Raw genomic sequence first — 16,398 nt, 5'->3', positions numbered from 1 at the left:
GTTGACACTCAGCAGAGAGGCCCAGGACAGAACTCACCCTTGAGATTGACCTCACCCTAGGTGTGGATCCTTCCAGGTCTCGAGCTGAGGGCGATTCCGAGACCGACTGGACGAAGAGGACTGTGGGTGGTAGCAAGTGTTGAACCTCCATAGCTTAGCGGTCTTCCATAAACAGAAAAAACACCGTGCTTGCCTGACACACCATGACAACAACAATGGCCATGGCCACCTTCATCTTTAGGGCCCTGCTAGCAAGTGAGTCTTAGGATTCTGGCAAAACCCTCTCTGCTTCTATCCATGGCGTCGGTACCCTCACCTCCTGCTCTTGCATTGTAACGGCCCAGCGCATCATGACGTTTTAAGGACACCATGAGATCCGGTGGCGTCTCGTGCATAGCCCAGTATAAATTCACTCTCAGTCTTTTGGTTTGCAAGATGCAGGACAAACCTATGGGAATCAAGACTGTCCCTCAGGATTTGGAATGGGTGAGAGCCCTGCTCCAACTATGAGCTCCAGCACCCAGGCTGAAGCGACTGTAAATGCCAAAACCTGGCGGAGAGATTGAAAACCTTAAAGATGCCATGGCAAAATCCCCAAAGGAAAGGTGTTAATTGGGCATGTCACTTAGTCGCCCAGTGCCTCAGTCTCCCATCTGTACAATGGGGGTAAAGAAACCGATCCATCTTTGCAATGTCCCCCAAGATCTTCAGCTGAAAAGTGCTATACAGGACATGGGTCAAGATCGATTATCTTTTTTAAAAAGCCCTCCTCTTTCTGTCCTGGTGGGGCTGCAGCCTGGCTGTTAAACATCCCTCCCCTGCACCCATTCACATGCTCCTTGCTCGTGCAAACACACCTTCAAGCCCCATCACTGGCTCAGGCACACACACACTCCCTCCCTTGTGCAGACACGCACCCACTAGGGTGACCAGATGTCCTGATTTTATAGGGACAGTCCTGATATTTGGGGCTTCAACTTATATAGGTGCCTACTACCCCCACCCCCGTCCTGATTTTTCACACTTGCTGTCTGATCATCCTAGCACGCACACACCTGTGCATTCAATGTTCCTCACACATGCATGGACCCTCCTTCTTGCTGGCATCCTTGCTTGTACAATCATCCCTTTCCTTGTGTAGCCATGCAAATGCCTATAGTGTACATGCACACAGTACCTGGACTAAATTACACTGACGAGACAGCAAAGCACTCTAGGGCAGAGTGTGACTCAAGCACTGTTAATTGTCTCTGCCATTCATGCACCATCTCCCTCATGACCCTCACCCCATCCTCACTGTAATGTTGCCTGGGAGGCTGCCTCAGTGGCCCATAGCCCATGTTCTCAGAGAAGGTTGCCTTGCAGACAAAGTGTCCTCAGTGTGAACTCTTCTGGGCCCGGCTGCAGCTGTTAAGCTTTTATTTAAAACGAGGCTAAAAATAAAACCTGGTGCAAGTTCCTCATTCATCAGAGATCCACTGGGTTTGTTTCCCTCTAACTGAGAGCGTGGCAACAGGGCCAGATGGGAGTGGCTCCGAGCTGCTTCTGTTTGCTAGCTGAGCTCTGTGCACCATGCACGTAATAGCACCAGGATCACTTGGCTCAAGACCCCAGAGCCTTCTGTCTAGGCTCAGTGCTCTTTGTTCTGCAGGCTGCCTTGGCACTTCCCCGGGGGACTTTTGCACAGTAAAGGAAATATACTTTGCCCACAATGGCTGGGATTTCAAATGAGCTTCAGTTAGGCATTCAAATCCCACTGCAAGTGACTAGGAGCTGCCTCTTGTTCATTCCAGTGAGAGCTAGGCAATGGCAATGCACATCAATTCTCGGTGCAACTAATAGAAGTCCCAGAATATTCTACATGGAGGTGGGCAGCGACTAAGCCAGACATCCCCCCACCTAAGTTTTGAGAGACATACTGCAAAGGGTATTGCCAGACGGGAGCTGCTGGGGATTGGCAGAGCAGAGCAATTGAATGGGAAAGGGACAGCCTGGCCCAACCTTGTACTGGGGTGGGAGAAAGCAAATACCTATCACCCCTAACAATCTGCGACCGAAGCCCTTAGGGCTGGGTTTGCAAAGCTGCCTTGGGGATCTGAATGCACAGTTCCAATTAGTAACCGTGGGAGCTGGGATCCAAATCCCTGAATCTCAGCCTTGGTCTTTCCCACTTAGGGTGACCAGATGTCCCGATTTTATAGGGACAGTCCCAATATTTGGGGCTTTGTCTTATATAGGCTCCTATTACCCCCCACAATGTGTCCCGATTTTTCACATTTGCTGTCTGGTCACCCTATTCCCACTACAACTGACTAAGGCTAGTGAGATCAGCTGCTCACCATCTTGTGGTCCAGCCTTCGGGCCTCCCCAGCATCAAGATTTCATTCAGAGAACTCCCACAGCAAGGATGTTTGCTGGAGTCCCTCCCAGGGACTATGTCCTATCTGCCACCGACTCACTGGATGAGTCACCTTGCCTACTGGTGTCTCAGTTTCTTCATCTGGGAGATTAACACCTGCTGCCTGTGGTGCTGGGAATATTGATTAGCTAATGCCCTACAGTGCTTTGAACAAGTAAAGCACTTAAGGTGCTAAATACTATGAAGCCAAGACTGGCTTCAAACAAGGGTGGGCTTCCAACTAGTATAAATCTGCAGAGTGCACCCAGTCCTGGGGAAAAAAAATCAATCTTGTTTTAATTTTTCAAGATCTATTTCCACAACTCTTGAAGCTACTAAGTAAGAGCTGCGCCCAGAGCCCAGTCTAAGTTACTGATCCACTGACCTAGTTCAGAGCCCTCTCCTCTCAGGATCCATCACACAGGAGCCTAGAAATGCAGTTGAGGTTCTTCTCCTCATGGTGGTGGCATTGAGGGTCCATCCCAGCTGGGCACAGAAATCCAGTTCAGGGTCTTCTCCTATGGCCTACAGCCAGAGCCCATTCAACTTGTACATGTGACTTCGCCTCTGAACTGTGCCCAGAGTTCATTCTAGATGATTTCCCAGTCCCAACTCCTTCTCTTCCTTCCAGAAAGCTCACCGACTGAGAGAAGACCTCCACCAGCTAGAAAGAGTGATGCTTTCACCTGGATCAAATAACCGGGACACATTCCAAATTGGATTTGGATGCATAGTAGATGTGGATACTGTAGGTCGAACTTCTTTAGATGTAGGCCTGTGTTGCACACATCGAAAGTGCAATCAGGCGTTTTATGCAGCCTCAGACCTGTCTAGATGTCTGCCCATGATTGCTAATAGGGCCACCTAGCAATTAGATTTACGAATGACTGCTAAAGTCCAGAGTCAACTCTCAGGGGCAGGCTGGGGTCATAATCTAGCTCTGACGTATCTAAATCAAACACCCGACTACCATAGGTAGTGGTGTCATAGCAGGAGCAGAAGTGTTGGTTGTGACACTCTTGCATTGATCTTTTCCCAATCATTCCATCTGAATTCTGCACTTCAACATTGCAGAGAAAATTGCCTCCCTAGAGCAGAGTTCTTGTACACAGGTGGGTGTGGGGTGGAGAGGGGGGAAAAAAGCTAGTTTTCTATCACAAAGAACGTTTTGCCTGGAGCTGCAAAAAAAAAAAAAAAAAAAAAAAGTATTTGTGCCTCAAAGGGAAATCTGCCTTCATATGCCTGGCTTGCAGAGCTAACTTAAGAGGTCTAACAGATGCATCTAATATGTTAATGAAGAAAACAGATACAGCAGCCTCGATCCTTCCACTACAAGAAATGGCCATCCAGTGATTGAAACGGGCTTAACCATAAGCCATCGAACTGCATTTCCACTTAAAGAGCTTTCAGGCATTTGCTGCACAGGTGTTTAACTCATTAGTTTTCAGCACACGTAGGTGGCCCTTGTCTCTTTTGGCCGATCCTGGAGCTGGGCCTAAATGTACTGGCCATAGTGGGAGGGATGGATGGAACATGAAGTTGTGACAATTTGCCTTGTTGGGGACTTAAGATCAGGCACATGTCTGTGGCCCTATAAAAGAAATAGAGCCTGATTCTCCTCTCACAGCAGGTATGTAATTCCATGGGTTTTCAACTGAGTTACTCCTGATTTGAAAGAAAGGTCCCGGGACAACAATTAACTCATTTTTATAGGTCAAATTTTCAAACTTCCTAGAGTTAAACACCTAACTCCACAGTTGGACAAGTAGGCACCCACAGCCTGATCCAAAACCCTTTGAACTCAATGGAAATCTTTCAATGGATCAGCCCTTACAGCTGAATTTTTGAAAGAGCTCAGATGCCTAAATGGGAACTATCTAGGAGCCAGATTTTCAAACATACTTAGCTGTTCCCAGCGTGACACTATGGCCAGGTTTTCAGAAGAGCCCTGCACCCAAAGTGCTGGACTCTTCAAAAATCTAGCTCCATAATTGTGCATGCAAAATTCTTAAAAATTTAGCCAGTAGTGTTAAAATAAGTATCTAGGGGGACTACCTTTAGCTCCCACTTTGCAACACACATACATACAACATAGCCCCAAAACAGCTGCATTTCTCTTTCCTCGCCATTGTGTCTAACAATCTCACAGAGGCTTGTCGTTCATATTTCTTTGCCAACTCACGGAATCCTGTTCAGTTTTGTCCCATCAGCTGTTTGGACAACACCGACTGCTTTTAACCCGGTGCGTCTTATGTTGTTGATCTTCCATGTCCTTCTGTGTGTTCTGCCATCCTCCAGGATGTCAGCATGGCCCGGAGCATAGGGTGGATCACTTGGAGTTCAGCAGTGGCAGAGCACAGAACAGGGCAGGGCCTATGCAAAACAAGGACTGCAGCTTTTGTTTGCTTTTATTCATCCCTTGATGACAAACGAGTGCATACCAGAATCATAGAATGATAAAATTTAGAATCCAGAGGACACTCCCATCCAATTTTGAGAGGATTTAGAACAGGTTAAATTTTGGGCCTAAGCTACTAGCGTCCCTCGAACATCGAGTGAAATGTTTAATTCATAACAAGTCCCTCAGATTGTTTCCAGTTGAAAATGATGTTGTTGCTCTTCAGTAAGAATTGTGGAACAGTGAGGAAATGTCAGAAGCTCGACGACTTGGGACGTTTAAAATGACACTGAGCCTAGAGTGTCGGCTCTTTGGGGAGGAACGGTCTTTTTGTTCTGGGTTTGTACAGCCCCTGGGACAACGGGGACCTGGTCCAGGACTTGGGGCTGCTAGGATGTACTGCACTGCAAATAATAAATAATCACACACTGAAGCATAGCTCAGTGGTTTGAGCATTGGCCTACTCAACCCAGGGTTGTGAGCTCAATCCTTCAGGGGGCCATTTAGGGATCAGGGCAAAAATCTGTCTGGGGACTGGTCCTGCTTTGAGCAGGGGGTTGGACTAGATGACCTCCTGAGGTCCCTTCCAACCCTGATATTCTATGATTCTTTGATCAAGGGGATGGGGCACAGGGGTAGGAAACAGAAGGACTGGGTACTGCTCTGACCTTTCAGAAGCCATCATGTTACTGTCCTACTGTACCTCATGGCATTAATGGGACAGATCCTCCATTAACTTAATTCACACCAGCTGAGACACTGGCCCAGCAGTTGTAAAGCACTTTTGCCAAGGTGCTACATAAATGCCAAGTTTTTATTATCAGGGTAGGACAAGTTTTTAAAAAACCTGGAGTCCTAAATAAAGATATGCTCCAAACTCCATTATTTAGGCCTGATGGGAGCTGCTGAGTACTCACCGCTTTTGAAAAGCAGGCCCCTTATTTAGACCCCTGTACAGTATAAGGACTTTGGAACCTAACTTTAGGCCCCCTTTTTAAAAAGCTTGGTGATGATCAGCAAGTTTGCACTGGCCTGGGGGGAATGAACATGATGACATCATCCACCTTGAACTTCTCAGAGAGAAGTTGAGGAGCTACTAGCTGGAAAGCTCAGAGCCTACAACTGTCTTAGAAAGGGCACCCCAAAGACAACTCAGGGATCATAACGCAGATTCTGATCCCCCCCGAATGGGATATCTGCTCTTCCATGGGTAGAGAGGGCATTTACCTGGGTCACTACTGCAATTCACAACGGCCATACTATGACTGACACTGCCGTTCAGTTAGCCGTAGTTCTCATTAAGCCGTTTCTGACCTGCTGAATCGCTGAGCAGCATCGCCGGCTGGGAGGGGAGGATTGGACAGTGGTGGTGGTCAAGGTGTGGTAAGGTGTCCTGGCTATTGATGTCAAGCTGTGCTGGTCAAATGTCCCAGAGTATAAAGAAGGCTTCTACCTGTGATTGGGGAAGCACTGCTGATGTGTAAGGACAAACAGACGGGCACTTTCACAGGGAGATTGTGAACTCCAGACTCACCAGCTGAAAGATTTCCTCCTAAGTCCACCTCCATGTCTCTGGGCATTAGGCCCCTTCACCTGGAAACCCCATCTCAGATAATTCCCAAAGACGGGCCCTGTGCTGCAGAGCTGAGATCCGGATGGGAACTCCCACAGAGTTCTGGGGCGTTTGGATCCAGGCTAAGGTTTGGGGCCTATCTCAAACATCAGTTTCAAATGCTCCATGCTCTGTTCTTCCCTTACTTTGCAGCCTCATGTTATGGCTCTTCCTTCCTCCCTGCATCTCCTAAAGCCTGGGGAGCAGGCTGGATTCACAGGAGCAACTCCTTCAGCAAAGAAACGTGCAGGATTCCTGCATCCCATGGGACTCAGGAGCGGAAAACTGCTCCCACAACAAGTCTGATGTTTCTATTGCCCCGGCCGTCACCCCTGAAGAATGTCAAAATGCTACAGACCGTGCTGTTAATTAATATGTTCAACATAGCTCTGCAAATGTACAGAGTAAGCCAGGTACCTTGGGCAAGACACAGAAAGCGCTGCATCCTCTACTGAAATGCAGCTACCTCTGGGGTGAAATATAGCAAGCGTTGAACAGTGCACAGCAACCCTGCACAGTAAAGGAGTCAAGAACCCCTCAATGTATTGAAAATTCAGAGGGAATCTAAGGGTAGGTGGAATATAATGGACCAGACCCAACATCAGTACTCTAAGCAATAGTCTTACTCTATACAAGGGGAACATGACTGGTTGCAAGGGTTTTACAACTCACTCAGCACTGGTGCATTGGTACAGTTCTGCCTCAGAGGGAAGAGACCCAGCTGCTGAATCACGAGCCTTGCAGCGATCTGGGTTTCCTTTGCACACCTCTGGCAGCCACCTACCATCTCGGCCCCCACCTGGCTTAGCTCATGAGACAGACGAGCCCAGCATGCCTGCAATGCTGGCTGCAAAGAGCAACAAAGATTCTGTCTGCATGTATTTTTGCCGTTTAGCTTGTTTGTTCCCTTGCTAGTGGGCCAGCTGGGCACCTCTGGCGCAAAGGGGAAGCTGAGGTGGATTCCAGGGAACTCCGCTGTGTAAATAGTTGCCATTAAATCAGCAGCTACAGTCCTCTTTTGCATTTGTCCCTCAATGATTAACTCTGCCTGCTCGAGACCAGCTGCTTGAATGGGAGCCAGCCTGCATTCCAATGGGGCTGCTGGGACTCTCCTCCCACTGCACACACAGGGTTCTCCCTCCTCCTCCAGAGAGTCCCTTTAAAATGCCCCGTAGATGCCTGCTGCAGGGTTGGGACAAGCTAATTCCCCTCCCTGCCCCCATAAACACACTCCCCCAAAGTCATTCCTTGGGTCCCTGTAGCTGAAAGCTTGAGATTCCATGCACTGCCCCAAACTCTCCTATCTCCCCTCCAGCCCCCAGTTGGCACGGATTGTATCCAGAGCTTGTATGCAATGGAGATATAGGGGTCCAGCCCAAGCCAGGGCAGGGATAAAGGAGAGACACTCCCCGCCCTTCCCGAATACTCGGTGGTGATCATGTTATTCCCATGAGTTCTCAGGCCAGCGGAAGTCACTCACACTCTTCACCACCTGGCCCTTAGAACATCCCATAAGTTCCATTAGGACCCCATGACCTGGAAAGCCCTCGTGCCTCCAGGGCAGTTTTGGCTGAGCCGAGCCTGGACACTGCCCATCAGGCAGAAAGCAGAAATGAGGTGCCCCCATGCTCTAGTGCCCCAACCCTAGAATTGTGGGGGAGGCTGAAGGTCCATGTGGAGCAATCTACCAGGCAAGAACCGTTCACTCAGACAAGCCGAAGGGACAGGGCTGTGCTGCTGTGCAGAGAATCCTGGGAGCCTCTCCTTAAGGATCAATGCATTTTTCACTGCCCAAACGTAGAGCAGTGAGGAGAAGGGGAACCTGATAGTGAGCAGCAGAGCAGAACCAGTCATGAAGCAGCAATAGCATGGGGACCTCCAAAGGTGCTGGTCCTCCCACTGAGTTAGGTGCCTAAAGACCTTCAGCCATCTGGGCCCCACTCCCTACTCATGTTACAATACAACACTATCACCACCACCACAAAGGTCTTTTTGAGCAAGTTCCAACTTAAGGCCAGTAAAAGACCCAATGATCCAATTGCAAATTCCCTCTTAATTTAAAGAATTTATTATTATCGTTTAGCCACGGTCTGGGAGCTCAAGTCTTATTTTGCTGCTCGCCGTAAAGAACACAACAGCTGCGTCCCTTGGCAGAGCCCTGAAGGGCGCTTGCAGGGGTGCCAGATGTTTTGCTTAGGACACGTCAGAAATTTCTTGCTCCAGCTCAGATCTCGCGCCTCGCCCTAAGGGCCTGATCCAAAGCCCACTGGAGTCAATGGGCATCTTCCCATTGACTTCAGTGGGCTTTGGATGAGGTCTCATGACTTCTTATTAAGAAGAAAAAGGGAGGAGTAGCATTTCATGCAGCTTGGGAAATTCATGTCCCTGCCCCTAGGCTGTATTTGTAACAATAATCTGCTGGGGAGAATAGAGACGCTAAAGAGTCCCCTTCTCATTATCATTAAAGAGTCAGATCTTCTGATGGTGTAAACTGGCCATTGACTTCAAATGAGGCCTGGTCTACACTAAAAAGTTAGGTCAACCCAGCCACGTTGCTCAGGGATGGGAAAAGTCCACACCCCAAGTGACGTAATTAAGCCGACTTAACTGCCGGTGCAGACAGTGCTCCGTCAATGGAAGAATTCTTCTGTCAACCTAGCTCCTGCCTCTCTGGGAGGTGGATTAACTATGCCGACAGGAGAACCCCTCCCGTTGGCGTAGGCTGTGTCTACAGTGACGTGCTACTGTAGCATTTCAAGTGTAGACAAGCCCTGAACTAGGCTGATTTAGACCAGGTCTTCAGCTGGCACCAGAAGTCCAGTTTGGGGCCCGATCCTGAGAACTCCTGAGCAGCCCTAGCTCCCGCTCAAGTTAGCATCAAGCCTTGACTGCCAAATGTATCTGAGGTGAAACCCAGTGGCCTGTTTTCAGAGGTGCTGGGCATCTGCAGCTTTCATTGCCTTCAGCTGGACTTATGGGCACTCAATGCTTATGCAAATCAGGCCTTGGGACTGGACTATCGTCCTTTGAGTCAAATGCATTATTTCTAGGGTCCCGTTTACATGGTCATCATCAGCACTCAAGTCACCACCCACAGCACTTCTAAAAGGACTCTCATTGGCGGGCATCTCAAAAAGCAAAATGGTCCATCCTGTGTCCCTTCAGATCATTGAACAAATGGGGAAACTGAGGCTTTGAAAACTTATGATGTACTAATTGTCTGTTGTATGCTCAGCACTGTACAGAATATGGCTTATGGGCCAGATTGACTTAATGGGACTTAGCCACCTTGATGTTTTTGAAAATCTAACTAGGCAGCTCTCTGCATCTTCAGGGGCCTAAATATCTTTAAATATTTGGCCTTACGTGACTTATCTACAATCATGCAGTACTTGGCACAATGCAGTCCCGACTTTGCTACTGTAATAAAAATAATACATTACCAGGCGAGGAACCCAGGAGTCCTGGCACCCAGTCACCTTATTCTACTAGTCCCCAATGGCTTCCTAACTGGTTCACATCCAAGGAGACCAGAAAAGCATTTCTCTTTCCTTCCTCAGTTGGATATTTTAATGCTACCTTAAAGAAGGGGTTTGACTTTCTTACACATTTTGCCAGGGCGGGCCGAAGGTGGAGAGGGGGATCGTTTCACACTCACTTCCCATGCGGGAGCAGGTGGTGAGCGTTCTGCCGGGAGCGGGTGACAATCCGGAAGTGAAAAAGGGGATTTTCAGAGCCCAGTTTATGTCTCTGTAGGAATGCAGAAGGGGAGACAAAACCTAGGGGAGCCTCTATTTATGTTCAACGAAAGGCCTAGTTTGCCGGTGCTTAAAAGGGATCCTCAGTGCATTTCACTCTGTTCTGTTCAGGTTCTTCTATCACCTCAACACCATAGTATCTGAGCACCTGCACGCAGCACTGGTTAAGAGAGCAGCAGTGCTGGGGAACCCAGGCCCAGGTGCTTAGTATTCAGCATGCATGGTCCTTAAAAGAAAAAACAGAGGCCAATTTTAAGATCTCACTGTATATCCGTGCGTCACACACGGCAGGGGCTTTCTGGGGGATGTATTTTGGGGTGCGGGGGGGGGGGAAGAAGAGGGATATCCTTACTGCTTACAAACATTTCCAGAAAGAGTTCAGGAGGGAGGGAGGCGCAGTGGGTGTGTGTGTGTGGGGGAAATCTGTTGCTCTCACTGAAACAATCTGCTTTTGTTGTGTACGAAACAGGCCTAAATTAAGTTTGACATAAAGAGGCCAGATTTTTAGAGGCCGGGCCAAAATCCTGAGCTGCGTTATGCCAGAGTCTGGAGTGGAATTGCTCTGGATTTACACCGATTGCCAGGGAGGACAGGGTCTAGCCCCACAAAGGGAGGAGCTCTCCAGCGGGAGACAAAGTGTGTGCTCTGCGAAGTGCGCTCTGTAATCCTGCCCAGCATTCCCAGATGCCTCTGTAATCTGGGCAGATTCCGCTCAATAAAGCCCCATCCAGGTCCTTCTCCGAAGGCCACCACCGCGCTCCAGAAACCATCCCTCCTGCATGCCTCGCTCTCTCCCTCGCGCCTTCTCTTGGCACCTTAACAATTCCTGAGCCACCTCCGGGCGACACAACTGGGCAAACCAGAGAAAGATCCCCAGGCACATCCCACCCCGCTGAGACCTCGCGCCCCGGTAGGCCCCCCCGAATCTCCGCCAAGCAAGCCAAAGGGATGAAAAACGAGCCAGCTTCTAAACAGTTAACGCATCACAAAATGAAGAGAGAGGATCCAGCCATCTTATTTCCCTCCTTCTCCCTCACTCCAGATTAAATTCCCCCCAAAATATTCTCCCCCTCTGCCCCAGCCTGTGCTGGATTCCCTCCCACCCCACCCCGTCCCTGCACGATGGAAAAGGAGCACGCGCCCAAGGGTCTGCTCCGCATTGTAAGCTTCTACCACGTTAGCTGCGGCTGCCATGTTGAATGGCAAATCCGACATGATTCAACATTTTCCCTCTGCGTTGCATAGGGTGGCGAAAAAAACCACACACCCAGCCCCAAGCACCTCTTAAGAGCTGCAAATGGCCCAATCTGCAGGTGGAGGGGAAGGAGAGGCCAAAGAAAAAAATGATCATCGAATCCTGTTTCAAATATATGTTTTTTTTAAAGGCAGATGTTTTAGCCCCAAGGACCGAAGGAGCAAAAGGAAGAGGAGGGGTGAGGGTTGCAGCAACAATAAAGCAACTGAGCATTTGGACAAATGAAACGTTATTTAAGATTAAAAAAAAAAATACAATAAATGTAAGAGCTAGGTTTGATTTCGTACCAAGCCAGCGAGAGAGACGCACCGTGGAGGAGAATAGTTTGGTTGTTGAAGTAGCCACTGGATTTAGCTCCGCTTTTCCGGACAATCATCGGGGAAGGATCCTTTTTCGAGAAAGGCCAGTTTGAGGAAGGCAGCTTTTCCCCCCCCCCCTCCTCTCTCTCTCCCCTTTCCTTCTCCTAACAGCTCGGCGCTAAGAAATGGGCGGTGCCTGCATGCCAGGCTTCATCCAAACGAGACGCCAAAGGCCGAGCAGAGGCTGGCACAAAGGGACGCTGGCAGGAATTCCAGCACTCAGGGGCTGCCTTTCCTTGTGCCCATGGGACAATCCCTCTTTGTTACATAGCTTGGATTTAAAAAAAAACAAAAACAAAAATAATAATAATACAAAAAAACCCGTTCTGGCTGCTCTTCCGAGAGCCATGCTCAGAAAAGTTACCCAAGCCCAATCGAAAACAACCCAAAGGACAAAAACTTCCTTTAGATCAACACAGGTTAAACAAAAGGCCAGTTTTTACCCCCGCCCCCCACCCCGACCTCCCCAGCATGCCAGCCCCACGTCCGCGTAAAAATAAATCCTTCCTGGTTTTCAGGAGGTGGCGGGGTCCTTTAGCAGGAGAGAGAGCGAGACACACCCAAAAAGAGAGATCGATAGCGAAAAACCTTACCGCAGAGGAAGAATCGTTTTTTGCTGCCTTTAAGTACCTGGGGCTGTGCCGATAATAAAAGGGGGTTAAGTAGTGGGGGTAGGGGGCGGAGGGGCAGATGGGGCTGGTAACGCAGCTGGGCAGATGCCAAAAAAAGCAGAACAAAACACGTTTTCGTTTTGTCTGCACCAGCCTGCGACAGAGAGCGAGCGAGAGATGCACAGTGAAAAAGCTGCTGTGCTCGGAAACGGGCCTACAGCCACTTTGGAAGCCTCGGCAATAATTCTCTCCCTTCCTTGCCTTCACCCTGCCCACTCTGGCTCGACTGCCAAGTCGGAGAGTTGGCACGGCTTCCCAGGCAGCGCGGAACAAAGCCGTCACCCATCCCTGAACAGGCGCTGACGGCAGGCTAAGTGACAGGCGCATCTTCTGCATGTTAATCCAAGGGGTGAGGAGGAGAGAGCAAAATCCACCGGCTCCCCTGCCACCCCGGCACCGGCCACTCCTTTCCAGCCCAAGCCCCGGTGGGCCCTGCGCACAGTTCGGAAGGCAGGAGCCCTGGAGAAACAGAGCTGGCCACGCCGGCAAGTCAAGCAAACAAACAAGCACAGGATTTAAATACAAACCACCACCCGAGCCAGCAGCACCCTGGCAAACAAGGCCGCTCAGCATCTGCTGTACCTGTTCCCGCTGCCTTCATCTCGCCTTGGAACCGTGACAAGAGAGAAGCGTCGCCTCTGGTGGGCTCTCTCAGCCTCGGGTCTGCAACCCTGTGCAGGAAGTTGGCACCGATCCCAGGTAGGACTTTACTCCCACATCCCCCCCCCCGCCCGCCTCCCGCGTCTTTCTCTCCCCTCCCCTCCTCCACCCACCCTATTCCTTGGCAAATCCCCCCCCCCATTCTTAACTTAGTCCCCCCCTCGGCTGCACCGGCGCGGGGCATGCTAGCGACCAGACACGTTCAATGCCCTTCAGAGCACCAGCCAAGAAACACGCACACGCACACACCCCTTAAGGGTGACCCAGGCAGCACAGAGAAAGCAGCTGGCTCCCCTAAACGCCTGTTTTGACACGAGGGTTGGGTTGGGTGGGTCGGGATGGGAGGTTTTGGGGGGGTTTGTTTTGGGTTTTTTTGTGCTTGGCAGACTGGTCCAAACACGAGAGGAAGGGAGAAAAAAAAATTTACAGCCCCGACTCTGTCCAAGACAATCAGAAGGGAAGGTGGAGATTAGTACAACTCCCAGATCACAACCCTCCCTCCCAGCTTCCCCCCCCAATCCATTCACACCCCCCCTTCGTCTTTTTTAATATTCCCAGCGCCTGCATTATTCCAGTCCACAAGCGGGAAGGAGTTTACAGTACAGGCTCTCTCTTGAGGCTGCCAGCAGGAAAGAGAGGGAGTTCTCACAATCGAACAGCGAGAAGAGCAAGGAGAAATTAACATCCAATTAGCGCCGTGTTTAACGAGGGAGACAGAGGCAGCCGTTGTTTTATTGCCCTGTTCTTTTCATTCGGATCTGACAGGCAGCGCGGCAGGCACCCCCGGCTGCAGTGACGTCATTTTCCCCCCCTTTTTCCTCCTCCAAGTTTCCCAGAGGTGGATCGTCAACTCAGCTGGGGAAATTCGTTACTTTGTTGCATTAAAAATTATTCTCCCTCCTCCCCCACTCAAAAAATGAACAAAAAAACCCATCTCCCTTCGTTCTTGCAAAAGCCAAACCGGGAGAAGATTTCTCTGCGTCTGTCTCGCTCGCTTGTTTTCCTGCTCTAAGACAGCTCTCTCAGCTTGTAAAAGTTTGAGCCATGTGACACTCCACCCAGCCTCCTTTGGCAGCGTGACAAGAACCGCTTTGGTGTATCAAAGAGAACAGGCAGCTTTTAAGGAAGAAACTCGATTCAGAAAGATTAAAGAATTATGATGTTTTAATCAAGGGAGAGAGAGAGGTTGGGGAGGGAAAACTGCTCATTGCATCTGGATCAACATGAGCGGCCTTCACAAAAGGCTGTGGCAGGAGTGTTTGAGGAGGTGGTGGTGGGGGGGGGGCTTTGAAGCAGAATCAGGAAAGACGTATTTAACAGTTCCAAGCTCGTCATTTTTCCCTCCTCCCGCCCCCCTCCTTTAGGCTGCTGTGAAGAGAGGCCGCGGAGCAAGCATCACATTTGCAAGGTCTTCACCATCTCTTGTGGAATCCTGCAACCTGTACAAAACTCTCATGGGACATTTCCATCTCCAGAGCGGCAGGGACAGACAAACACACTGCCCAGCACATGTACAAACCTCAGTGAGCTTCACATCTGGGAAGATGCGGCTGCCTTTGCTTCTCCTCCACATCCCGGCTCCCCCTTCCCACACTGCAGAGCGGATTCATCGCCGCTTTCACAGACGACAAAAGTGACGATTAAAAGGGCTGGCTCCTTATAATCATCCATTAAACCTTCTCAAAATCCTAAACTCTTTGCCATTTCAAAGCTGGTCTTTCTCAGGAGGAACAATGGGACTGGGTAAGTCTAACAGGAACCACCTGGCTTGGTGTTACTTGTTTTGGGTAGTTTCCCTCCAACGCTACCATGGGGACGTATTTTGCCCCGATTCCTAAGCTGGACTTGCCAACCCTGACAGAGAAACCAGCCACCCTCCCTCCAGGACACCTGAGCTGTTCCCCAGCTCCAACAGACACCACCAGGCTTAAGCAACAGAATCCCAGGTTTCCAGTAGTATTTCGTATGAGCTTTAGGCCTGCTCTACACTACACCGTTAAGTCAACACAAGGAACCTTACGTTGACCAAGTTGTGGATGTGTCATTTAGAAGATCAGTCTCTTCTAGATGACTGACCACTTGGGCGGGTGCTTAAGACAGATCTTGTTAAGAACATAAGAACGGCCCTACTGAGTCCATCTAGCCCAGTATCCTGTCTTCCGACAGTGGTCAATGCCAGGTGCTTCAGAGGAAATGAACAGAACAGGGAATCAAGTGACTCCTCCCGTTGGCCATTCCCAGCTTCTGGCAAACAGAGGCTAGGGACACCATCCCTGCCCATCCTGGCTAATAGCCCTGGATGGACCTATCCTCCATGAATTTATTGAACTGTATTATAGTCTTAGCCTTCACAACGGCCTCTGGCAAGGAGTTCCACAGGTTGACTGTGTGTTGTGTGAAGAAACACTTCCTTTTGTTTCTCTTAAACCTGTGCCTATTAATTTAACTGGGTGACCCCTAGTTCTTGTGTTCTGAGGAGTAAATAACACCTCCTTATTTATTTTCTCCACACTTGAATGATTTTACACTACCGTATCCCCTCTTAGTCATCCCTTTCCCAAGCTGAAAAGTCCCAGTCTTATTTACTCTCCTCATTGTGCTATATAAGCACAGCCCACTCTTGCAAGATGCTAAGCACCTAGAACTCACAGCAGAGCCAATGGGAAGTCAGGGTACTCAGAAGCTCATAACCAGTGACTGCAACGTCATGGGGGTTAGTACATCCCCGGGTTTTCAAGGGAATTCCAACGAGGCGGAAGGGTCTCAGCAATGAGTCAACCAAACTTCCTGGCATAGAGGGGATCAGAACCTAGGCTGCTGGCCTCAAACAGGAGGGACAACGGAGGAATTAAGCTGTAAATTAGCACTTCAGGCCTCTTCAAAGTCTCCTCCAACAGCCGTAGCCATCCAAGGAAAGCCACATACCCTTCTGATCACAAGGAGCGCTTACGGCGTGGCCCCATCTTGTCAACATCCCACTGCCACCTGAGGGTACTCTCTTGGGGAGGCCTCTCCTCACTCTGCTGATGGTAGCAGTACGATTATACCTGTACATCCAATGGCATAAGCCCCAGCGAACCAGGGTTTTGCACACTTATGTGTCGAGAGGGGATTCATCTCCTCTCAACTCGGTGACTTTGCTGTGCTGGACTACAAGCTCCTTGAGATGGCGCCCACTTCACGCTTTGTTGCGCTTTGGGTCGGGAGCGAGGTGGCCCCAAGGGGAAGATGAATTATATGTGATTTGGCAAGATCACCTTGATAGGATTCAGTGCCTGAAAAAAGCC

At 49.7% G+C, this 16,398-nt stretch overlaps 1 protein-coding gene across 1 annotated transcript; it reads left to right on the top strand.

Moving 5' to 3' along the window:
• The first annotated feature begins 215 nt into the window (after window positions 1-215).
• Window positions 216-15,291, top strand: LOC117876543. Its single transcript, XM_034768802.1, has 3 exons — window positions 216-255; window positions 12,806-13,150; window positions 14,476-15,291. Exons 1-3 carry the CDS (start codon window positions 216-218, stop codon window positions 14,772-14,774), a joined length of 684 nt encoding a protein of 227 aa, XP_034624693.1. The 3' UTR covers window positions 14,775-15,291.
• The last annotated feature ends 1,107 nt before the right edge of the window (window positions 15,292-16,398 follow it).

This window comes from Trachemys scripta, chromosome 4, assembly GCF_013100865.1.
Source record: "Trachemys scripta elegans isolate TJP31775 chromosome 4, CAS_Tse_1.0, whole genome shotgun sequence".
NCBI lineage: Eukaryota > Metazoa > Chordata > Testudines > Emydidae > Trachemys > Trachemys scripta.
Note: the sequence above shows the minus strand (reverse complement) of the source record. Positions and strands in the feature narration are given on the sequence as shown.

Coding starts and splice junctions, on each gene's coding strand:
- LOC117876543 (XM_034768802.1), top strand. CDS start 216: ATGGCCATGGCCACCTTCATCTTTAGGGCCCTGCTAGCAA. Junction 256..12,805: donor CTTTAGGGCCCTGCTAGCAA/GTGAGTCTTAGG, acceptor CCAAGGGGTGAG/GAGGAGAGAGCAAAATCCAC. Junction 13,151..14,475: donor GAAGTTGGCACCGATCCCAG/GTAGGACTTTAC, acceptor CCCCTCCTTTAG/GCTGCTGTGAAGAGAGGCCG.